Here is a 13,224-nt window from a genome sequence, read left to right as displayed (position 1 = left end):
GTGTGTCAGGGGCTGGAACCTGGGTCCCTCCTGGATCAGCTCATTCACTCTGAGTCACTTAGGAAAGGCTGTTTAAATGTTACCTTCACATCTGGTGCAGAAGGGAAGAGAGGTGTTTGTGGAGGGTGAATGCCAAAGCCTGTTCTCTGTACTGTGTGGTGCTGGGCACATCCACTTCTAGCAGTGAGCCCTGATTCTGCTTTTCTAGGACCTTCCATCTGACCTTCTTTAAGGCTGGTGGACTGAGTCTGGACAGTCTTGTGAAAAGCTAAGCCTTTGTTGATCCCAGAGGACAGTCTGTAAATTAGATTCTGTGCCAGGGCAGCCTGATGCCTTGTGTATGCTGTGATAGTATACGGTGTGTTTCCACTTGGAATGCATTGAACACAGATGGATGCACACTGGAACACAAGCAAATGCGTAGCAATGATCTCTTTAAAAATCTCAGTATTACATGTGTAAGGCTGGAGTGATAGCACAGCGGGTAGGGCATTTGCCTTGCACACGGCTGACCCAGATTTGATTCCTCTGCCCCTCTCTCTGATTCTCCCACACGGCAGATCCTGACCGTGGCATATTAGATATGCCAAAAAACAGTAACAAGTCTCAATGGAGACGTTACTGATGCCTGCTTGAGCAAATCGTTGGACAACGGGAGGGTAGTGCTAAGTACTATTACATGTGTATGTTACAGGCATGCAATGAATATCCACTGTTTGATTGAAGGCTATAGAATAGGGAAGAAAGGGAAAATAGGTATTGATTATATTAGCATTGTGAGATTAAGGAAGAGACTATTTCTGGGTTTAAAGAAATAATTGACCAGTAAGCTTTAGTTTACAGATGGATTCTATTACTCCAGCCCTTACTATTAAAATATTCATTTTGTTTGATCTTTGCTCCTTCTTCTGCCCCCTCCCTCCTTCCTTCATTCTTGTGAAGCAAAATAAATAAATAAATAAATGAGTAAAATTAAAAAAAATACATTCACCTTGTTTTGTAAAAAATATTTAGTTACTATATTTTTTAGAGCTGGCTGCTTCAGGTCATGACCAAGAGTAATTGTGACGGTATCTACTTTTGCATGTCTGGTCTTGAGGATATAATAACACGATATTAAAAAAATGAACAAGATACTTCCTTTTTGATTGGGCTAAGGAAGTAAAATGGGACAGTGTGATCAAGGCATGGAGAAAGACTAGCAAGTGTTATGCTGCTGCCAAGACTCAGCCTGCATTAACTGTCACAGCTTGGAGGCTCGGAAATTGGCCAGAAGTCTGACTGGGCTGCCTTCAAGTGTCACATGATCAGATACGGATATAGTAAATAAAGAAAGGCCGTAGGTGGGTGGCATAGTTTCCAGAATCAGCAGTTAGGAGAGCTTCCTTCGCTTATGCTTACTCCTCTTGAGAGTGGTGTGAGACTGTCTCTCTTTTCTTAATGCCATTGCAATCTCAATGAGATGAACGGTGGGCTCCTTCTGGTTATTGTGGTCAGACCAAGTCCAGTCCATCTTTGAGTTATTTAGCAGCAGAGACCAGCCTTTGCTGATTGGCAGGAATTCCTTCTTTATCCTGGATCTTGGCCTTTGCATTTTCTCTCATACCTGACGGCTTGACCTCGAGAGTGATAGTCTTCCCCATGAGGGATTCACAAAATTTTGCATCTTGGCAGTGGTTCCACTACAGATGGCAGGTTGGAAAGGACTCCCTGGTTCTTTATTGAAGCAGAGGCACATATGCTGCCGAGCCCGTGTGCTGCTTGCATCCAGGTGGTCAAGCCTGCTTGTTCCCTTGCACATGTGTCGCCCGTATCTCCTGTCTTGAGATGTGGACTTTTATGCTTCCATATCTAATGCTGAGGTGTGTATAGGGGCTGTCTCAGCCATTGGAGAAGCCTGACTTCTCGCTTGAGCGTGTAACTCTCACTCTCACTGTCACTTTCCCTCCCATCTCCCCTTCGAAAAATTCCAAATAAAATTTGGTTTACTTAAAAAAAAGAAAAGAAACAGTTTTCAGACACTTTTAGCGATAAGTATATATGTGTATATATATATATATATATATAGAGAGAGAGAGAGAGAGAGAGAGAGAGAGACAGAGACAGAGACAGAGACAGAGAGAGCGCCATGGTACAGGGGGCAGCTTGCTTTCGTGTGACCAGCCCTCCTTTGATTCCTAGCACTCCGTATGGGCCCCAGCAGCCTTACATGAGTGATCCCTGAGCACCAGCAGGTGCAGTGCCCCCCCATCATCCCCCTTCAGGCAGGTTTTCCCTCTTTGCACCGGCCGTGAGAGTTGCCTAGGTGTCAGGCAGGGCCTTGACTCGCCATGCCTGAGCATCCCCGTGACGGTTTCATCTGACACACAGAGCTGTGGCTGTCTCCGTGTGGCTCGGAGAGGCTAAGCGAGCACGCGTGCATGTATGGGACAGTTGCAGGGACCTGCCATGACTCAGGTGCCCGGCCTGGTTGGAGGTCGTGTGGTTAGTAGTGGCAAAGGTGGCCTTAAGATCCTTTCTGTGGGAGCCCAATCTCACCTGCAGCTGACTGTGTTTCAGCCAGGCCGTTCCTCTGCCTGGTGTTTACACCCTGCTTTGTTCCTGAGTGTGCGCTCTGCGTATGTCTCATTCTCTCTCAAGGGCCATTGCTTGCCTGATTCCGCTGAGTGTAGGCCACACTTTCATATTCTCTCTGCTGCCGGGTGTCTCTGCAAGGCGCCTGGAATGGCTCTGTAAGACTCTTGTGTTGCTTTCAGAAGATGAACTTCTTTCCTGTAAGTGCAGCTCTTCTCTCCAGTGCCTTGTGGCTGTCTAAGACCACAGGCTCTAACTTGCCCAGTACAACCCAGATTTAAACATTTGATGGTGGGGGTAGCTTCCAACCGAGACAATGCGAAGGCTGCTGACTGAATATCTCCAAGGCCGCAGGAGGGGGGCTGAAAAGGAAGGCGTGTTGGATGCGGCTCCCCCCGTTCATGAGGTCCTCAAGGCTGGGGCAGATTCCTCCCTCCAAAGCCAGGGTCCATTTCTCTCTTAGGACTGCCAGGCCATTCCATCATCTGGCTGTCCCAGTGCCTACAATACTCAGCTTTAATGTGCTCTTCTTTCAACACTGCAAGGAGGGCCTTTTTTCGGGGAGTGTATGCTGGGCACAGGTACCATTTCAGTACTCGCATGCTCCCCGCATTCTACAACTCAGACTCCTTCTGCCATTTACAGGCCAGCATTTGTCACATTGAAATTCAGCACAATCACCCACCATTAAGCCTTCTTTCCGACAGCGCTGTAATAGCTATATCATGTGTCATTGGCCCTCTCTGCCATATTTATTCCGCCTTTTCTGCATATTAGGGGCTGGTCTACTGGTCAGGGTCCAGTGAGGATCCAGGAACCTGGCCAGTATTTGAAAAGGGAAATTTTAACTAAAGAATTGGTAGCTAGTTGGAGTTGGTTCACTGCAGTGACAAGGTTAAAAGAGGACACGGGTGGGGTCTGAGGAGGTGGCAGCAAAGGAGCTATGGCTGAAGAAGAGCAGACGTAGGGACCAGAAACGTGGGCAGAGGCGAGCCCACCTTGCCCCTGTGAGCCTTGGGTTCTTGGGTTCTTTCCCCAGCATGAGATAGAGAGAAGGAGAAAAGAGAGAAGAGATGGACGGGGGTGCAGGAAGATGGCACAGCTGATTAGGCGCATCCCAGCCTGACTCCATTCCCCATGCAAAGGGTCTGAGCAGCAGTGTGGCCAGATGACCAAGTATGGCCTGGAGTGGTCCCCCAGGCTGGGAGACCTCAGCCTCCCCAAAGAGCCAGATACAAGAGATGGCACAACTCCCAGCCCCCATCATTTCTTGAAGAGGGCAAGGCTCCCCCGGAGACAAGCTTTCCTCGGTGAGAGGCAAGACCTGCTGCCAGAAGCTTCGACAAGCAGAGAGCTCATAAGGGAGGACCCTCTGCCAGGGTGTAGGGCCGGCAGGTACAGCATCCTCGAGCTTCATGCTGAATAGAGGACATGACACATCCACAGTGACCTCTCTGGGCCTGGGGAGATGGTTCAGGGCTTACTGCATGGTCCAAGCCCATGCTGCTCTTGCCCGCCCTCAGCACTGTCTAATGCCACCCACAAAATGGGCCCGAGCCTGGTCCAGTCAGAGGTGGCACCAGGTCCTTTGAGCACTGCTTAGGAAGCCTACCACCCTTCCCAAATGAAAGAACCCCTTTCTGGGAGCAGATTAGATTATTCTGGAGTCTTGACCTGGTGTTGGCAGAGCCCAGCTCCAGGAGGGTTGGAGAATAGTCTTTTGGAGTGAAAGCACCATAAATCAAAGGAAGAGCCTTGGATTTACTTGGAGAACACAGTATGTACTTCTTTCATGGTTGTTCACCCCTCTGCTCAGTGTTGGCCCAGGACCAATTCATAGACTGGGATTTTGAGCATTTTCAAGACTTTTGCTCAGCATTACAAAGTCTCATAGTAAAGCTTGCTCCTATTTACTCTCTGGCAAATTGCATAGGGGAGAGGTGTGGAGCCTTTCTCTCCACTGTCCCTGGACCTGGCAGCCTCTCTTGGTCAGTCACGGAGTCTGCTGGTGCTTTGAACCTGTACCTTGGTGTTGGAGGCTGGGGTTGAACTTAGGCAGTGCCAAGTCCAGCGAAGGTCCTAGAAGGTAGCACTGCTTCAATCTCCTGTTACTGCCAAATTTTACTACTTTCTGCTCATAATTCACTGGAAGGGACACCTTCATTTCCCCTAAACACCTCTTTTATTAGATTGGCAATCTTGCCTCAAGAGTCTTACGTGATTCCTCCTTGTTTATGAAGAATGAGAGAGAAAAGAAAGGAGCTTTGGTTCTGGGCCCCTTACTTCCATCACATTGATGAAGTAACTGGCCACGCTGACTAGCCCTTTGGGGAAGTCAGCGGTTCAGGCCCATGCTGAACTTCCTGTTCCAGTCTGCTGTTCTCCCACCTGCCTTGCTGAGCTCCTCCTCTGGTTGCTGTCAGCATCCATGCGCTGGTGCCCTGGGCACTGGCTCTCGCTTCACCCTGTGTCTCAGACCCAGCTGCTGAGTGCCGTTTCACAAAGTGAGGTCAGTTCTTTCCCTTGAGTCTCACAGACACATGGACAGGGGCTTTCGGGTCCGGGGCTGTCCTAGGCATCTGCTCACCTCTGTGCTGTGCAGTTGACTTCGGAGCCAGCATTTCCTGGCCTTTCTACTAGGTCCCTTCTCATGAGAAATAAGTCGTTCATTCTGTTCCATCTTCCCCTGAGGGCTTCGGCAGTGTACTCACGCTCATGCCTCCAGCAGATTCCCGGGTTCCTGAGTCCTGGGGGCTGTCGGCCTCCCATTTTGCGCTTCTCCCCTGACTTAGTGCGGTGGAGCAGGAGTCGGTGGTGCCCTGGATCTAGCCCTCTGCTGCCGGGTCTGTGTTTAGGGACCTCCCCTCCTCCCCAGTGCTGCTTCCTTCACGCCTCTCCTGTGTTTTTTTTTTTAATTTTCTGCATCAGTTCTGGGGACTGTGTAAGGGTTATCTGAATGCTGTGGAATGTAGAATTATTCAAGAAAGATAGCAGTTTATGGGATTCAGTGGATAAAGCTAGTGGAAAGTCGTCAAATTAGAATATTTTAATAAAAGAATATCTGGGGAGGGAGGTGCCAGCTTTGCAAAGCACACCTGATTCCTGGCTTGAATCTGCCCTGGAGAGGCCAGAGCATCAGTTGGGGAATGTGGTTAGAGAGTAGCCAGACACCTTTATTCTTGATCTCCTCTCCCCCTGCCCCTCGCCCCTCTCAGTGGTTGATGGTGGCGTTGGGTTCTGTTTTTATGGCACTATTCTTAAGGTGCCTTCTCAAATGCCACAACTGCAGTCTTCTGTCTAAGAGGCATTTCTCTGTAACCTAGCAACCAGCGTGTCAGCTCTTGTCTTCAGTTCTTCAGCCCCGAGATATGAAGATGAAGCACAGGGACCCACAGAGACAGAAGGCTTCCATTGCACACTCATCACAGATAGGCCTGAAGGACAGAATCTTTCCATTTTCTTTCCTCCACACTTAGGTCATTTCTGGAGAGAGAGAAGGAGACGGGGGGAGGAGTGCTCTTTGAAATCAGGTTTTCATGGGGAAGAGCAGTGGTTTAGTGCCTCTACCCATCCAATTCTCTGATTTCCGAGCTCGATACAAGAGGAGCAACAGAGTTAGGACTTTTGACCAAGGGCTAATTTTTCATTTGTCTGGGTAGATAAAAAATTGGCATACTGAGAAAAAACAAATTTTAGAGGAGAAAAATATTACCGCAGTGACATTTTTCTGCAGGATCTTATTATCCAATCCGTAGAGAGCCCGAGGTGCTGGGCTAGTTTTGAGGAGAAAAACAAAGACAGTCTGTGGAGACGCCTGTGAATGTCAAGCGGAGACAGTCTGGAGACGCTCATGACGATGGCACTTCGGCTGGCTTCCTGGCCTCTTGTCATTCTTCTCATCCACTGTGTACGGTTGGGACATTTCCCTGCAGAAATGTGCTTTTTCTTCTCTGTTTTGGAGGAATTGGCATTAGTCTAGCCTGCATCAGATTTCATTACTTTGCAATTCAGAATGCTTGTGCCAGTCTTCGGGGGTGCTGGGGGTACCTGACTCCAGATCGTCCATTAGCCCCCTGAAACGGGTTGAATGCAGCCCAGATGTAGCAAGGACCTGGGATGCCTCGTGTTCACTCCTAGCTCGGGATGTCTGAGGACAAATGGTGTGAAGATTGCAGCAGAGTTATGGCTTCAAGATTGATTCCCCAGAGAGGGCCAGAGCAGTGTCTTCATGCTGGGATCTGAATGCGGTTTTCTTTGTAGGTTTCTGTCTGTTGGGGGTTTTCCAGACACTCTTCCCCTGCTGTCTTCATCTTTAAGGCCATTGATTTTTATTTTCCTACTGACAGAATTATGGCGTTTAAATGAAAAATTCCAGGGGACTGAAAATTTATTTCCCACGGCCATAGCTGAACCTGCTCTCAGGCCCTGAGCTCTTCACTTCCCCAGGTCAGAGGGACTTGACCCCTCAAGAGCTGCAACCCAGGGTGTCTGCCTAGGGTTGGTGGTGCCATTGCTGTGTGCAGTTCAGGCCTTGAAAAATGGAACTTCCCATCTTTCCTGAATTCAGTATCAAACATTCAGTTTGGTTTTCTTTCAGGGAAGATGTTGGCTTAAGCCTGTTTCTTTTCACTTAATTCTAAAAGTCAACTTTGGAAGTGTATTTGAGCCATACCCAGCAGTGCCCAGGACTCCTGGCTCTGTGCTCAGGGGTCAAACTGGCGGGAGTCTGGTGACCATATGTCCTGCTGGAGATTGAAACCCAGGTCTGCCATGTGCAAGACAAGCACCCTACCCACCCTATCACTCTCGTCAGAAGGCCCATATTTTTTTTTAAAGAATCCTCAAAATTGACTGAAGATTCCTGTAGATTCACTGTGCATTCACTGTCCCTCTGGCCTCTTGTTCTGGGGACCTTGCACCGCCTCAGTGTTCCCTTCCATCTCTGACTTGTCTTGCCCCGACAGGATCTGCAGACTCAGAGTTGTAATCCCCACCTGCTCCTTCATGGAAGTCAAGGGGCATGCAGATTCTAGAGGCAGAGAATCAGACTGCAAGTGAGATTCTACCCCCACTGCCAACGCTGCCGCAGTGACAGTGTACAGTTTTCACCTCATATAAACTCCCCTTGGAGAGGCAGAGTTGGAATTTTTCGCTCTGATTGTTGAGGCAACAGGCCGTAGAAATTAGCAAATGCGAAGAAACCAAGCTCCTTAATCACCTCATAAAATGGCAGCATTATTCAGGTGTAATTCATCTACCGAAGGAATATTAAAGCACCTTTCGAAAATTCAATAGCATATCCACAGGTTTGCAGAACCATCACCACGAACTATGTGGAAGTGTTATCATCACTGTAGAATGCAACCCTACACCCCTCCAACCTCCCCACGCCCTGGCTCTGGGCACCCCCAGCCTCTGTGTCTGTGGCTTGGCCTGTTCTGGACATGTCATGTGCATGAGATATGTGATCTTTATATCCATCTTCTTTTTGTTAGCGTAATGTTTCCTAGGTTCGTCCATACTGGGTGTCTTGTTCTTCAGGGCTTCATTTCTTTGAACGGCCTGAAGATATTTCATCGAATTGACACTGCACATTTTGTTTCCCTCCTCATCACACTGTTCCCACCACTTGGCTATTCAGAATAATATTTCTGAGAGCAATCATGAATAGGATTTGTGTGGACGTAGGTTTTCAGTTCTCTTGGCTATGTCTGTGGGAGTAAATTGCTTGGTCATATTCCCCTAGTAACCTTTAAAAATTATTTTTATTTTATATTTAGAGATCCCATATGCCTATTATGTGAGTTTATATCACTTCCTCTGCATCGAATGTCAACTGTGATTTAAATAAAGTTAACACAACTGAGATCTGGTTAAAAATTCTTTGGAGAAATAATTATAATTACTCTAAGTGAGAAGAAATTGAATTGTAAAAAATGCTTTTGGGGGCATGTGTGTTGAACCATGCTCACTGGTTTAGTTAGGGATTACTCCTGACTTTGTGCTCAGGGGTCAGTCTTGGCACTCAGGAACCAGTTGTGTGCTGGGGCTCAAACTGGTGTCAGCTGCATACAAGGCTGCAGACTCTCCCCAGCCCATATTTAGACTCCCTACTGGGCTATATTAACCTCTGTCCTCCTCTTTACAAAGTGTCTGTTTGAAGATTGATTTAAAAAACTGGTGATTTTTCTTTTCCAGAATCGGAACGAGATAAAGAATGGCACTATCCTCCGGCTGACCACGTCTCCGGTAAGTCGGGCTTAGTCTCAGCTTTGCAGTCAATACACTGCTCTCTGCTTCTTCAGTGTGTGCTGGAAGATATTCATTCTCGAGGGCGACTCTGTTGTAAAACAGAAGGTCTCTGAATTGTTATCACATGCAGAATCTTTTTTAAATGTTTGGGCCATAGCTGGCAACACTTAGGGGTTGCTCCTGGCTCTGCACTAGGAATCTCTCATGGTGGTGCTTGGGAGACCACATGGGGTGCTGGGGATCGAACCTGAGTCAGCTGCATGCAAGGCAAGTGTCCTTCCCACTGTATCATTGCTCTAGCCCCTCACATACAAAATTTTGAACCATCTGGAATTCCCTTCCCCTCCTTTAGTTCCCATGATAAGGTGGGAATGCAGTGGTCCCCTCCACCTTCTCCCCTCATCAGTTCTCATCTGACAGCTATGTTGATTGCTTTACCCATAGGCCCACACACCCTCCAGATATGCCATGGGTGATTTCCAACAACAGAAACCAGGCAGGAGAGAGCCCGGAAATTCCCTTTAAGGGCAGAGGCTGGGAGGAGTGGTGTGAGCTTCATATAAAAGTGAGAGTTGGAACATTTTCTAGATCAGCTATTATGACTGTTAAATAGTTTAAGAAATGTTTGCTTCTTGGGCTACCTCACTGGGAACTGCCTCCAGATAAAACTCTTCAAAAATCTTCTAATTATAAGCTTCCAAACACAAAGCTAAAATTGAGTTAAGCTACTAGTGCCAACTGTGTTGCTTATCTTGACTTTCTTACTTGCAGTTACTTAAGATAGTGACATTAGCATATTTAAACTGTATTATTTCACAGTGCATCTATTGCTTTCCTCAAAAATAAGCTGCACAAAATACACCAAGTGTTACTATTTTCACTCTGCATATGTGATGAAAACTGACTAACTCTCATTTTCAGTTTCTGCTGAAGCCATGTGGTTAGGCTAAAAATAAATTTAAAAATTGGGAAAAGCATCTGGGTAAAATTAAATTGTGGGTACTGTAACTGCCACAAATTCTTCTTGTGAAAATCACATTAGAGAAACTGAAGCCTTTTAAACATTTTGCACAATAACATTTCGAACCCAAACACGTTGATACGTTTAATGGAATGCCTTGCTTGGGTTGGCTATGCTGTCTTTTGATGCCTTCTTGCCACTTAAAAGAAATGATAATTTGCCCCCATTTTTTCTGTGGCTGCATGATGACCTGAAACTTTGTGTTGAAGCATTGCTTGTCTTCCTTTAGTCAGCATGAATTCATGTTAATTTGACCTTTAGAAACCATGGTTCCATTTGTTTTTGTCATTCCTGTTTATTCTGCTACAAGCAGTCATCAGCTTTCTGCCCAGAGTACACCTTGCTTTTTGTTTCTTCCTAGAATTTTGAAAGCTCATTAAAAAGGAATCTAGGCCTATTCTAAGCCAAAGAAGATCTCTTTAATCACCATGAGTTCTTGAACAGAATGTCCTGAGTCACTCCATTAAGGATGGTTAGGTATAGGATTGTGGGGGTAGGGCAGCATGCTCAGACATACGTCACGGACACAGTGACTTGCCCCATGACATTGGGGATGGTAGACTTGAAGCTCTTTGGGAGTGGCCCTCAATTTCCCAGCATGGAGAAAGGAAGGATGCCACAGTCTGTGTGATGCCTTTCAGAATATGGCACGGGCATCACAGAGCAGATACTCTTTTTTAAAAATTTTTTAAATTTATTTTTTAAAAATTTTTATTAGTGAAACACCATGAGGTACAGTTGCAGACTTAAAAATTTTTGTGCTTGGGTTTCAGTTATACAATGATCGAGTACTCATTCTCCACCACCACTGATCCCAGTATCCCTCCCACACCCCATCACCCCCATCCCACCCTGCCTCTGTGGCAGGGCCTTCCCTTTTGTTCTCTCTCTCCTTTTGGGTGCTGTGGTTTGCAAAAGAGGCATTGAGTGGCAATCAAGTTCAGTCTATAGTCTACTCTCAGCATGCATTTCCCATCCTGGGAGGATCCTCCCAACACCCTTTATTTGGTGTTCCCTTCTCTATCTGAGTTGCCTTTTCCCCTAGCATGTGTGGCTGACCTCCAAGCCATGGAGTAAACCTCCTGGTACTTATTTCAGCTATTCTTGGGTGTTAGTCTCTTATTTTGTTACTTTATGATCCCCTGATGAATGCAATCTTTCTATGTCTGTCCCTCTCTTTTGGAGCAGAGACTCTTTACGTCTGCTCAAGAGCATTGCTCTCCAAGCTGGATGCCTTGGTTGAAATTTAGAAATGTGGATGGGGCTCGAGAAACAGTACAGTGGGAAGGTGCTTGCTGTGCCTGTGGCTGACCCTGGCTCGATCTTCAGCACAGAGCCAGGGCACTGCTGGGTGAACTCCTCCAGCTAAAATCAATAAGTAAATAAAAATAAAAACAGTGGGGCTGTGTGTAGCAGTAAGGAAGAGCTGGATTCATCAAGTGTAGGATGAAGGTCTGGGCCTTTTAAGCAACAACTTTTATGGTTTTGGCAGTTGCAAAAGAATTGGAAATTACCCTATAAGCAAGTTATTTTGGATGTGTAAACTTCACTTGTTGGTAGATTGTATTCTTATATTATTTTGTGTTTAACTGAAAATATGGGCAGGCATATGCTAACTCTTTGAATTTTTACATACACAATAAAATTAGTTGGAAAGAAAAACCCATTCCATGTGGTAGAAGTGTTAGAGAAGCATAAAGAAGTTAACAACTGGTTTTATGCTAACTTTGGTATCCTGCCATCTGCCTTAGCTGAACTCTATAGCTGGGCATCGGGACAGGAATATGCACATGCATGCATGGTCACACGTGCATGGAAACAGGAATATGCCCACGCATGCATGGTCACACATGCATGGGGAGAAGAATATGCACACGGATGAACATTCACACATGCACGGGGACTGGAATATACACACACATGCACGGCCACACATGCTCAGGGATAGGAATATGCACATGCATGCATATTCACACACGCACATTTCTGCTCTAGGTAAGGGCTGTGCTCAGGCTCCCACTCTGTCTACACCAACTGCACTTCTCTTCAAAGAGCCTTTGCTCTGGACTTCACTTGCCTTCAGACAGACTCAGCAGTAGCCATCTGAAGAGTGTACTTTGGCTGGCGAGATGGTACAGTGAGAAAGTACAGTGGGTAAGGCACTTGCCTTGCTCATGTCTCACCCAGGTTTGATTCCTGGCACCCTACACATGGTCTCCTGAGCACTGCCAGGAGTGATCCCTGAGTGCAGAGCGAGGAGTAAGCCCTGAGCACTGCTGGGTGTGACCCCTAATCCCACCCAACCCCTTCAAAAGTGTATTTTGAGGGGGAGGGGCCATTCCCAGTGGTGTGCAGGGGTCATTCCTGGCAATGTTCAGGACATGACTTAAGGGTGCCAAGGATCAAACTAGGATTAGCTGCTTGCAAGGCAGAGGCCTCACTCTCTGTACATTCTCTCTGGCTCCAAAAGTGTACTTTCCAGATACCATGTCTTATTTATTTGTGTCCACATCATCATGAAGTTGTAGCCGTGGGACTGGAGAGACTGAGCCAGCTGAGCACCTGCCCTGCATGCAGCTGAAGCCACACAGTTTTTCGCATCCTGGCACTGTATATGGTCTCCGGACCACGGCCAGGTGTGGCCCTTGGGAACTGCTGGATGTCATTTCTGTCCCCACCACCAAAAAATATATTTAGTCATGAACACACCCGGGCAGTGTGTGTGGGATTTGCACAATTGAGCTTTGGGGAAAGACTAGTTCTGCACTAGGTAGTATTCCCTGCTGCCTGGAATGAGTTTCCTGGAGAAATCACATCTGAGACCATGCATAGAAGGGAATTTTAGTGATTTTTCAAAACTTGGCTTGCCAGAGATTTTAACTTCCCTGAAATCTTTCTCTGAAAAAATCTTTACAGTAAGTGTATTTGTAGTTTCCAACTGTGGAAAGCCTCTTTTATGTAGACTAGAATGCAACCCAGAAACCATAGAGAAAAAACAATAAATTTGTCTGCCAAATAAATAAATAAATAAAAGCAGTGATACAAAGCTGTTATGTTTGGAAAGAACTGTAGGGACAAAATAAAAATTGCAAATTAGGATAAAGCAAGGCAAATGCATGGTAGAAGGTTGATTCGTCAATTTTCAGGATTCCTTTATGAATAAATAAACTCTCAAGAATAGTTGGTCAAATGCTGCAAATATGATCTCAGTATATCTTTTTATGTCTCTCTAGATTCAGAACTGAGTTATGTCATTATTTATATATCTGCTTTATCCTATCTCCAAGCTGAGGAGACAGTATCAGTGTATTGGCCTGTTGTCATAGATAAATAGATCTAGGTTGTTATTGATATAGAAGAAAGAGGCTCATTCTTAA

General features: G+C 46.3%; 1 protein-coding gene across 2 annotated transcripts in view; it reads left to right on the top strand.

Moving 5' to 3' along the window:
* Nucleotides 1–13,224, top strand: part of ELMO1 (engulfment and cell motility 1) — a 488,584-nt gene that overhangs the window by 65,345 nt on the left and 410,015 nt on the right. For both annotated transcript variants that reach the window (XM_056118196.1, XM_056118195.1), the window contains exon 4: nucleotides 8,773–8,823. In XM_056118196.1, coding sequence (XP_055974171.1) covers nucleotides 8,773–8,823 — 51 coding nt within the window. The remainder of the gene's footprint in view (nucleotides 1–8,772; nucleotides 8,824–13,224) is intronic.

The sequence above is a fragment of the Sorex fumeus genome, unplaced genomic scaffold (assembly GCF_029834395.1).
Source record: "Sorex fumeus unplaced genomic scaffold, SorFum_2.1 ptg000037l, whole genome shotgun sequence".
Taxonomy (NCBI): Eukaryota; Metazoa; Chordata; class Mammalia; order Eulipotyphla; family Soricidae; genus Sorex; species Sorex fumeus.
This window is presented reverse-complemented; position numbering and strand designations above follow the sequence as displayed.